At 28.0% G+C, this 12,960-nt stretch overlaps 1 protein-coding gene across 6 annotated transcripts in view; it reads right to left on the reverse strand.

The window, feature by feature from the left end:
• The window catches only part of LOC129961081 (phosphatidylinositol 4-phosphate 5-kinase type-1 alpha-like), a 175,653-nt gene that overhangs the window by 12,028 nt on the left and 150,665 nt on the right, over positions 1-12,960 (reverse strand). For all 6 annotated transcript variants that reach the window (XM_056074897.1, XM_056074894.1, XM_056074891.1 and 3 more), the window contains 4 exons: positions 12,265-12,387; positions 11,161-11,392; positions 9,994-10,187; positions 6,878-6,969 (listed from right to left, as the gene is read on the reverse strand). In XM_056074897.1, the coding sequence (XP_055930872.1) occupies positions 6,878-6,969; positions 9,994-10,187; positions 11,161-11,392; positions 12,265-12,387 (641 nt within the window). The remainder of the gene's footprint in view (positions 1-6,877; positions 6,970-9,993; positions 10,188-11,160; positions 11,393-12,264; positions 12,388-12,960) is intronic.

The raw sequence follows: 12,960 nt of genomic DNA on the forward strand, positions 1-12,960 counted from the left end.
AGAATATTTATTTTTGTCTATATTATCCAAATACCATGTAAGAAGTATTTGAAAATTCTTCTGAAACAAGGCTCAAAACATTTTATCTTGAAATGTTTACATTTTAATTGCCACAATGCAATTTTTTTGTCATGGTCAAAGCATATCTCTGACACATGTATATTAATAAGTATAAAACATTCTATGAAAATCAGGGAGAAATAAAAAAAAAAACAAACAAAAATAAATAAATAAATAAAAGAACAGAAAATTAATGTAATGCATTTACCAAGTGAATTTCAATTAAATGTATTAAAACAAGATATATAACATATTTTAGCAGTTATGCGGCCGAATAGAAGAAACTTTTGAAATTTCAACTTCGATTTATTTCATCACAAGAGATATATTATGGGCAAGGAAGAGGCAATGAGATTTGTCAGTCTACATCGCGATACAAGCGCAGACGAGACCGAAATTTTTCCCTTCAATGGTTTTACTATGAGGATTTGATAGGGATTTCTTTGCCATCGATTAGGTGCCTTTAAGAGATTGTGGCAAGCATTAAGGAATTTTATCTCTTCACTTGGAGCATGAGAAAATGCTGAAGTGATCAGTTTCATAGAGAGAATGATGAATTAATTAAATAAAAAAGTTGGAATTAGATCACAAAATAAGAGAGAATTTTAGAATGAAGTTAATATGGGTTAATTTAAAATAAAAATTTGGAAATTAATTAAGATTTAAATTAGATTAAGATATATATAAGTAATCAAACATAGAAGCATTATGAAATTAAAACCTATTATTGAAACAATCTAAAATTAAAAATATTTCTGAATCGAAACTAAATGATTAATTCGGAATCAAACTAAAAACTAAAAAGAGTAAAAAACATAAAAAGCAGCATTCTATTTAGAGAGCACAAATGCAGCTACTACTAAAACACAGATGAATCTAGACAATTAGTAATAAAAACCAAGTTAATAGGAAAAAATTTCAAAATTAAACCAAATAAAATAAGAATCCGGCCTGAAGACTTTCTCAAGGGTCACCCTCAGGCAGGGATTCAAAATAAGGGATTTTTTTGTGAGGAATCCAGACTTTTGTCCAACGGTATTGACCCCTCGTGACCCGAAAATCCCCTGAAATGAGGTCTAAGAGATACACCACTTTTACAGAAAAGAAAGAAAACAATAAATTAAAAGAATACGACCACTAATAAGCAAGAAACAATAACATAATATAACAACTCTTAAACCAACTATGAAACAAAAAGGAAATACCAGAAGCAGGCAAAAATTTATTTTATACAAGGTGACCCATTCTTGTTCCCCGCGCCCTAAACTGTTTTTGCTAACGCCATTGAAGGTAAAAATAATTGGAGGGTCTCAGCATCATCTATTGAGTTAGTTAATATGTATGCAACGTAAAGTCTACTTTTATTTTAGGCAAAGGTTTAATTCAAAATCTTTTTTATTAAAAAATTAATATTGCAGTAGTTTCTGGGAAACTCATTATAATTAAAATTTTTGAGATTATTTGTTGCTTCAATATAGGACATTTTGTTATTAGAAACTCTTTTAATCCTGTTAAATTGTGAGAAAATTAAATTTTTGAAAATTTTAGTGTTTAGATTAGAATGAAAATTACAAAGTTTCGTTATTTTAAAGTTGAATTCATCCCTTTTATTGTAGATACCAAATATTGTTTTATTATTAGCTATTTCGATTTTTAAATCCAGAAAGGTAGCCTCAAGTCGATTTTTATTTGTTTCTGGTAGAATTAAATCTTTTGGATAGCAATTAGTCACATTATTGGTATTATCTAAGTTTATCAAAAGTAAGTCACCAATATATCTCCAACCATTTATTAAATTATATTTAATTATTTTTTTCTCATAGTAATGTAGGAAAATATTAGCTAAAGCACTTGAGAAAGCTGTTCCCATTGGAATGCCCTTTACTTGTTTATAAAAATTCCATTAAAAAAGTAATTTTCGGTAATATTATAATTTTATAATTCTAGCCAGTTATTTTTAGGAATAACACCTTCATTTAAATATTCATCATATATAAAAATACAGACATTTATTAATTTTTCATGAGGTAGATTGGTGTATAAATTTTCGAAATCAAAAGTATTAAGTTTATTAATGTTGTTATCTTTAAGAAAATCCAAAACTTCTTTGTTACTATTAATTATAAAGTTATCTTCATCTTTGATTTTGTCCAAGATAATTTTTAAGTATTTTAAGAAATGTTTTCCCGTATAGTAATTATAACTGCCAGTGCTACAAGTCACGAATCTGAATTTTAATGCTTTTTTTTAATGAAATTTAACTGTTGGGAACAAATAAGGATAGTTTAGAGAGCAAGTCTTATTTTTTTTTTTGCGAAAGCTAGCATTTTTTTTTAATCTAATACCCTTTTTCTGGTGTTCTTTAAAATATAAGTTGCATTAGAATTATACTCATTAATTAATAGTTCTTTATAATAATATTTACAAATTATACAGAAATTATTTGCCGATTTATCTATTACTGTAATAACAAATTTTTCATTTCTTTTTTTAATGTTTTGCTAAAAATACTAACTATATATATATATGTAATGGATTTCGAATCCTGTCGACTAAATAATATGTAACATATTTTGGTTGTAGCAGAAGGCAGGTTTGACAAGCAGTGAAGACACTTTGTATTTTTTTAAATTTCGTTTCATTTTCTTCCTGGAGACAGATATCATTATTTACAAAAAGGCGCAGTGTGCCACAAAAGCAGAAGTAAGAAGATGCAAAAAGGAACGAAGCAAATGATCACTAGTCTTATATAAGATGGGATCTCCGGCGACGCGTCAATTCAATACATGTGTTGACCTTGAGAAGGGCAACGGAAGTATCACTTTCATTTGATACGTAGTACTGATGGCGCATTAGTTTAACAGATGAATTAATTAAACCGAAAGGGGAATTGGATCACGAAATAAGAGAACATTTTTAGAATGATGCCATTATGGGTTAAATTAATATAAAATCTTGGAAATTAATTAAATTGAAATTAGAATTAAAATATTATTACATATATATATATATATATATATATATATAGTCTCCAAAATCCTATCCTATGCAAAACTGTTTGGGAGTGCAACTAACAATATAAAAAGCATCAGCCTTTATTCATTGTAATAATCACTTTCCAGTAAAACTGTTCTAAAGAAAACTAAGAAGGTAGATTATATTAAAAAGTTTCTCAGCTGAAAATGACAAAACTATCTAGAATGGAGAAGCACTGATAAAGTATCCATATTTAATGAAATCTCATCTCAAAGCAATCTAAGTTACATATATTTATTGTAATTATCGAAAAGGTCAAATAAAAAAAAGGGGGAAAAAAGTCAATGAAACAGATTCATGAGAATAGAATAAAGCAGGAAAAAAATTAATTGGCAAACTAAGCAAATAGTAGCAAACAACTATCTTTACACCTCTAAGTACGATTCAAATAGTCATTAACCACATAAATGCAAAGAAGTATTTAGTCTTTAAAGGTATTTACAGGATTCATTAGTGAGATTAATTTTCCACTTTTAAACAAACACGTACTATTTTGAGATGGATAGCTGAAATTCAAATTATAATAAGATGCAGAGAAAAATGATGCACTCCATTCTCCTAACTTCCATGCCACACAAATGCAAGCTTATCAGATTTAACATTTATGTGCATATACATAATTGACCCTTGATGCTATCAGGTACTAAACCCACAATCCTCTAATTCCAAAGAAGAGATTTCACTTCAAGACCAACACAGCACTAAAGAGTTAAAAGAATATTCTAAATTCTTTGAGACTGTGCTGCCTAAATAACATAAGATATTAAGGAAATTTACATTAACATATATTTGAAGAAAACACTGCAAAGGTGCTTCAAAACGCTATTTTCATGACTTTGAAAAAGATTCCATAATAAACTTCATACACTTGAAATTATTTCAGCATTTACCTAAACAAAGAACTAAATAAAAATTGCAGGCGAATTTCAATGCAAAGTAAGAATTCAAACCACTGTTTTCAAACAAACGTGATATAGCAATTATGAAATTTCAGCAGCAACATGACAGGTGATATCTATTTAGTACACATAAATGGCTATTATGCTTAAATGAAAAATCAGATACTGTTACAAAAGAAAGAAATCTGTTAAATTTTTTGAGGGAAGAAAAAGGGCTTATTATGTTAAACCATTATACTAAAAGAATATACAAATTCAAATCCTAGCAATAAAAAAAACAAAAACATAATGAGTAGGAGGTCATTAAAATGGAATGTATTGAGGAAGAAAAGAGTAAGTAAGTAACAATGTACATTCCAGAAACAGTTTTCAAGCCATCATCATATTTAAGCTATTGTACATTTGTAAGAAATGTAACAATAATGCTCGAATAGAATCTGTTATAGGACTAAATTGACTGAAATAAAAAAAATATGTTTAGCACCATCGCAGAATTAAGATGCCGAGTTTGCATTAAGGGACACGGTACTTCTTCCTATTAACTAAATGATACAATAATTTGATACAAATCTATAATTCTGATAACAAAACCATAAACAAGTCTTTTTCTCTCCCCCCCCTTCTCTTTAAGATTGTTGCATTTTTTATCTATCATGTTTGCATAAATAGGTTAAGCACTCTTTGACAAAGATGTTGAAAAATGTAACCCTGACACAAAATTTTAGTATAAAGATCACACACTAAAATTCACCCATTTAGTTTATTGAGATTTTGAATTAAAGCATTCATAAACATATTAAAAGGTGAGTCTCTGGTGAATTTGAATAAAAATTTCATACACATCTATCCTGATGTAAAAATCATTTGACACAATTTTTCTATCTAACCAGCTGAATCTTTGAGTTACTATACTTAAATGCGCAAAGATTCATAGACTTTTTTACAGCAAATAAGACACAAAAGATAAGAATCTACAATTTTAGAATAAACACTGCACAGGAAACTTTATCCATCCACTATGAGGGTACAGCATTTTTCAGTTACCATCCACATAAGAGTTATATTTCCAAATATAATTCTTATGTTGATGGTAACTGTGAATGGTTAGTAAGGTATAAAATGAGCAGATTCAAAACCCGAGTTCGCATTTTTTAAAAACAAATACAATACATTTTATATTTGGTACATAAGAGAGTAAAAATCTTAAATAAACAAGTGTCTGAAGAAAACTGATATACATAAGAATGAAATTTCAAAACATTTACTGGTGGTCATGAAATGATCCAATAACAAGCTCAACTAAACTTTAAAGTATGCCAAACTATGTGTATAAATTACAACTTAATAAAAAAAAAAGTTGATTCCACTATTAAAATAAAACAATTTTCATTGAATTTCCAATAATTCATGATTTTTATGCTTTTATACTGAACATTAAAAAAATTAATTCAACTATCTTTTGTTGTATGAAAGCACTGATTTCTGAAACAGCTGGAAACATCAACAATATAAAGCAAAAATAATTTCTCTAATTTTTCAAGCAAATAATATGAAAAACATTAACCAAAGTTGCATTTAAGAGCATTTTTAACACAAATAGTGTATTTCTGATAGCAGACATATCACTAAAATTATCTGATTTACTGACACTAAACTAAAGGTCATATTCATTATAAGTTTCTAATTATTTGTTAAAAGATGCATTCAGTAATGATAATTAGTACTGTTCCTGCCACAAATTGTTAGACTGTATAATTATTTGATATTATCTCTTTGAAGAACAGCAAAGTGTTAAGGGAAAAAAAGAAATTCGTGTATACTTGAAAACAGATACAAAATAATTTCACATACATTTTGGAACTACTTTTTGAAGAATGCAATTCTATAAATGCTATATATGTATACACTGAAGAGCAAAAGTCACAAGACATCAAAATGCTAATTTCCAGGAGACACACTCATAACATTAAATACAGATTTAGAGAGCTGTCTATTTGACATTGAAAGGTTGCATAAAGTGCTGAATAATATAATAATTGAGCAGTTTTAGATGTGTGATGGATGCAACATACCATTTCAGAAGTACCTACATTTAAAATTGCTTGCTCCACAGTAACAAGAATATCTCATGGAAGTCATTATCTCTAACAATTGATAGAACAGGTTCCACAAGCAACATGTGAACAGGGGTCTTAATAATTGTATGAGCTGACTGATTATATATATATATGTATTCACTAAGGGGCACATTAATGGCGTGATTCATGGTGTGCACAGAAATTTTGAAAGGATGGGATATGGAAGCATAAGGACAACTTGAGTGCCTTCCATAAACCAGAAAAAAGAAGCCTATAGCTTGGAGAGTCACATTTTCTGTGGCAATTAACCAATGGTTGCAATTACGTATGTCAAACTATGAGTGTTTTAGCAACTTAGATTTGGTTCTCTGCTCAATCAAACCAGTCATTGATAAAAAATCGCCAAACCCAGCCACTTAGTGACCATTTGTAGTTTTAGAGTTCTAAACCATTAACAAATGGATCTTCTAGAGTGATAATTATCCATATTTCTACACCTATATTATTTAGATTGATTTAAAGAACATTTTAAACAGTTTTGAGTATGACTTGGTCATCTATATCATGAAGCAAATTTGTGCAATTATCACATTTACAAAATTATAGGTGACTATTCAGACAAGCAATCGCATACCCAACTGTTATTCTTAAATGAATTCAATATTAGGGAGATTAGGGAGGTAACTTTTAACTTGAGCATTTGAGTTACAATACATTACATTTGTTACAATATGAAAAAGCACACAAAGCAAAATAATATTAAAACAATATGCAGTTATTAAATAATGCTACTGATGAACTTACCATTTCACTACCTTGCAATATCTGAGTTTCACCTAGAGGTGGGAGGGAGTCCAAAGACTTGTTTATACTTTTCACTGGAGTGGTTGGACATGCTAACACACGCAGATTAAAAGAAAAGAATGCATTTATCAAAAATTGCTCTTGGTTAAAATCACACAATTTAAGATATTTAAACCAATTAAAAATTCGAATATCAACTGAAAAGTTATTTGACTGAAAGTTGACAAGTGCCAATTCTGATCAAAGATAAGCTATCTCAAGTTTTATTTACATAATGTTTCAGATATATGTGGTACTATATAGTATTTTAACAGTTTTATAGTGGAAAGTCAATGAATGTAAATGTGTATGCTATAAAATAGTAACCAACTTTTAATATTTTTCTACAAAGTTTAGTAACTTTTTTCACTATTTGTGAAACTTTTGCTACATTGATATAAATTTATTACATTCTTAGTTTTCTGTAAAATTCCCTATTATAAGTGGCACTATATAATCATCCATGAAGATATTCGTTTTTATTTTTGATACAGTGGGGTCAGTTCAATCAACAACTGCGCATGTCATCTGGAAATGAGTTAAGGACCGTTCTGCTACAAATATACTCTGTAGAGTGTTTTGTTAGTATCCGTGTGGTGTTTAGGAGTTTTAAAATGTATATTTTTCGTAGCAGCATGCTAAATTATAATACTTACATAAATATATTCAAATTAAATTTTTTAATGAATGTACATTTTATTTTTTCAGATGTAAAAATGGATTTTCTTACCAAAGCAACTTATTAATAACAACATGCTTGATATTTTAATTCTGGCGCATCATTTCTTTATGAAAATCGTTTTCTTTATACAAGAGGATTATTTCAGATTAGAAAATTCCGATTTATTTGGGAGCAGACTTATGCATAATATAGTGTAAAAAAGCATTTTGCCTTGTTTAAATATCAAATCAAATTTTTTTTTCGAATGAATGAATATTATGTTTTGTTTATTTGGGACTGAACAGAAATATTTCACCAAGGATCTATTTAAGTATAAAATTGGGCCAATGGATATCCTCTAAATTTTAACTTTGTTGAAGGCATGAAAAATGATTTTAAATAGTTTCCTTAATGATATGATTTGAAAATATATCGAAAATATCAAATTTATATTTTTATTTCTCTAGCCAATAGTATTTATTTAACTATAAATCATTTCTTAACATTTTAATTGAAAAGTCTAACTCAATTAAAATCTCAATGAAACAATTAAGCTACATAAAATCATCTAACCTGTAACCATGTCATTTAATTATAACCACGGGAATTCTTGATAAAAAATAGTAATTAGTAATGCTTAGTTTTTGTAAAAACATTTTAAATTTACAATCAACATGATTAAAGTTGAGTTTTTAACTGTAAATTAAGATCGCACAAAATAACCTCATTACACAAGTGCAATAACTGCACACTTTTATGTAATCCTTTCCAATAGTATATTTAATCGCTTTATAACATAGATATAAGCAATCTCATGTTTTATTTACATGAGAATCATCCTTTAGAAATTATTTTATAATTTAACATCAAAATAACTTAATTACCTCTACAAATAATTTCATGAAAAATACAGCTATTTGTGTAATCTTATCTAGAGCTTTCAAATTAACTAAATTTTCATTCTGTAAAAAATATATATAAAGTGAAGAGCAATTAAAATTTCATGCTTTGGTAAAATGTAAGAAATGTCCAAGATTATTGTCATTACAATGTTAAATGTATACATCTACTATAACAGTAATTGTTGACAATTGAATTCCATGCAATTCTTAAAAACTAAGATTTTTGTTCAAAGTAAACTGATGTATATGCACAAAACTAGATTATAAAACGTAATTCAAATACTGATTGAGGAATTTTCTGAATGCTGATTCTAGTATTTTAAATCAAATATTATTTCGATTGGAAAACGTGTCGGTCATATTTTTCTGGTAGAAATATGATCATAAATCTCTGCTAATTCTTTTTGTATCATGTAGAAAAATGATTAACCATCAAAATTGGTTTATGTTTGTTTAAATAAATATCATTTACTAATTTTTTCAATTTTTGTTATAAAATGTATTAAAATCGCACTTCAAATTTTAAAAGTTGTCTGCACAAATATTTTTTAATGCAGTTTTCACTTACTCTTATTACTACTAGAAACTTGTAAAGAAATCTTATCACCGGGAATTGCGTACAAAATTTGTGTGCAATTTCTTCGATAATTGTCACGCGAGAGTGAATTAACTCCCATTACAATTGGGTAGAAAAATACATAAAATCTTTAAAGAACTTTTGCAATGCCTTTGTGCAAAACTGAATGATTAAGCCATTCCACACTTATTATTCCATCCAGTAACCCTTCATTAATAAATAGTAAACTATACCTGAGTTCGAGAGGTTTATAACATATTTTTAACAATCATTTTATTTAAATACTATGAAGCATCTATATTACAATAATTAGTAAAAAGTTTCCAAATGCACCAAAATTAGAGATTTAAGTCAAGCTGAAATGCAAAATTTGAATTATACCTTTTAAGAAAAATAAAAATAAAACTTTTAACCAGTTATCTGTTACATCGCAATTCCTTATAAAATTCTGTCGGTTCTGTATATAAAGGACACGATATTGAAGAGAAACCAGATTTAACCAGACCAGATTAATCCGACCTTATATATTTGTCTTCCTTATATATTAAGATATGAACTCTGCACTTTAACTCAAACTGTTTCTTACTAAATCACGCAGAATGAAATGGAAGTGATTCCTATTAAGAAACAAAAATCTTCATTATTTAGACAATAAAGAAATGATCAAATGCTTTCAATCCATTTTTTTTAATTCAATGCTCCTTTTCAGACAACTCAATATTATTGAAAGAGTAATCACATTCATTTACACGACTGATAATCGCCATATTTCAACGTCGCTTCTGTAGCAGCTAGTTTAGACAGATAAAAAGTAGCACTAGTAAAATACAAGCTACATGATGTAAATTTTTATAAAATAAAAGTTTCATTAACTTGAATGGGGTTTTGAAAACTTCATTCTAAAAAAATTCAACATCAATGAATAATAAAACTATACCTGCATCTCCACTTGAACTAGATTCTGTGAAAGATGGTGTTCCTTCAGTATGTGTAGGAGTAGAACCCTCAACACTGTGAGGAGGAGTCCATGTAACCGTATGCAAAGTAGAACCAAGACCAGATGTACTGGAACTACTTGTTTCTGAAACACAGTCACCAGTCGATTCGGTCTGGATAGTAATTTGAGATAAACTTAAAAAAAAAAAAAAAAGAATCTTTGTTAAACAATTGTAAACAGCAAAAATGTACACAGACAAACTGTCATAAATTAAAATGTTTTAATAGTTTATCCAGAAATCTTGGAATTAAAAATATTTAAAACATTAATTTTTTAAAAATTAAAATGACATTTTTTGGGGGGAACAAATATTTTTATGCACGTCATCTGAGCAAAGTTCTAAATGTTATTAATAATTGGGTGCTGAATCTTTTAAAAAAAATTATAACCTATTAAGTGATGCATTTCTGACAAGTAAAAATAAATGACAATCAAATAATTGTTTTTTTTACATTCTTAAGTCATTACAAAAAACACTGCAGATGTAGCTATTTCATTTTCAAATCATTACTTTTTAAATGTTCTTCCTGACAGATCGAGTATATAAACAAAGAACGAAAATAAATAAATATTATCTTAGGACAAAAGTAATTTCTAATTATTTCATATCTAAATTTTGATGGCTTCATTTAACTTCATATAATACAATAAAAACTGCAATTTTTCTTCTCATTTCGATTTTTTTTAACATCAAAAAGTTTTGAATTTTAATTAACATCAATAGCAGGATGCCAAAAATTTTACATCTCATAATAAACCGTAAACAAAAGTATACAAAAATAGTAACATTGAGGCACAAAGATACATAGCATATATTATTTATAAGATTTCAAGTGGAAAATTAGGTTAAAAAATGAAAAGTAGCTGAAAATTACGCTTGATGTATACATTACTTAATGGTATTAAAATTATAAACAATTACAACTAAAAGTTATTTAAAAAAACGTATATCAGTTTTAAGAAATGAGAGGTAAGAAGTAAACTAATAAAAAAATTATAATTTCCAAATGATATATAAAAATGAGCATTGAATATTTAAAATAACATTGAAAATGATGTTTAGAAGTAGCGTTAAGTGTTAAACAGAAAACCAGATGTGTATCGAACCTCACAACTTCTGTCTTATCCCAAGTCACAGAGGATGTTTTGCCTACACTGCCAGTAGATGATCGCATAGATATCATCCTAGGTGGAACTGGATCAGTATTGGCACGGGGCTTTTGACTTTCCCTGGATGAATTCCAAGAAGAATTACTACCTTTTAAATCACTAGGAACAACTGGGGTTTCTATTTCTGAAAATGTAGGTGGGAAAGGCACTGGAGCAGGAGATGCAGAATCTGCAAGATGCAAATATCAATAGTTAGAATATTTCAAAGAAGTTTAAAAGTTCTTCGTAAACGAACTAAAAAAACTTAATATTAAAAAAAAAGAAAAAAAAAAAAAAGAATTAAATGAAGTAAAGATATTACAAAATAGCAACATTCAATTTAGTTGTTCTTTTTACATCATAAGAGGAATAAGTTTCTCGGCTTCTTTTTCAGACTACAGACTGTAGATGATCATCATTGAATTTCTCTACATGCCAACACTGCATTGAAAAATTCATACCACCTTCTGTTTGCATTAATTATTGATTATGTTTAATTACAACTTATCATCCTTGAGAATTTGTTTTTCTTATACGAAGAAGCTAAAGCCAATTATCATTATACATAAAAACGCTAATCTATTAATTGCTTTATTTGCCAGTACAAATAATAGAATCATGCTCAAATGATACATGGCAAAAGTGATACACCAATTTAATTTTGGAACCCATTGTCTATCAAGCAAAAGGAAAAAGAACAAAATTCTACAGCTCTCCACAGTGTGCAGTCAGTTGCTAGAAGGTAAATGGAATTGTGTGTACAATTACAGCATGTGAAATTACAAAGTATTTTTACTCTTTATGGAAACATGTTTCATAAACAATGAAACGAACAATTGTGAGATTCTGTTTATATAGACTTTCATTTAAAACAGTGAAATTACGAAAAATTTTTATTAAATGGCTTAAGATGCATCCACCCTCCTCTGATGTATTAAAAGAAATTTAGGATTCAAAATATTCATTTTATTAAGAATTTACTGTTTTTTCCGAGTTTATTGAATTCTGCTCAGTGCAACTACAACTCTACTGAATCTATGAATTTCATAATAATTAAAGTACCTTCTTGAGTACATTCACTTTCTGAGGGAATTTTTGGAAGTCTTGGTGGAAGATCAGAATCAGCAGAAGCTGCAGCCTTCTTAGCAGCTGCACCTTTCCGTTTTGAAGGCGAATGTTTCAAAGCTGAAAAAAGAAACTTCAAAGTTAATGATACTACAAAATAAATAGAAATAAAATGCAAAAAAACTGCTACATTTTAAACAGATTTGTAAAAACTAGAAAGAGAAGAAGAATAGCTGATGCCCCTACTGCATTTTTTTAAGTTCAACCAACTCAAAAAGTTATCAAAGAGAGAAAAATTTAATCAAGAAACATTTGCGCTATTTCTAGCTAAAGCGAAAACTGCAGCATGATAAACACAACTTAGAGCAGAATAGTCAAAGAACATGAAGTAATGATTGAAAACAATAGATACTTAAAAATATTATAATTTTAATAAATTTAATAAAATAGGAAAAATTTATCATTCAGTGCGCGAAAAACAAATCAGAATTATATTTCAGAATAGATCGGGAAGTTTCCTATTTAAACTTAGATAACTAATTGTAAATCTGACCAAGATATTTAAAAAGATTTTTCTTTTCTTTTTCTTCTTCTTTATCTAGAATCAAGGAAATTATATACAGTAAAGACTAGAAAAAACTTGCATATGTAAAAAAAGCATAAAGAAAATTTTGATACTGAAAAATTATTTTG

Source organism: Argiope bruennichi, chromosome X2 (assembly GCF_947563725.1).
Source record: "Argiope bruennichi chromosome X2, qqArgBrue1.1, whole genome shotgun sequence".
Taxonomy (NCBI): domain Eukaryota; kingdom Metazoa; phylum Arthropoda; class Arachnida; order Araneae; family Araneidae; genus Argiope; species Argiope bruennichi.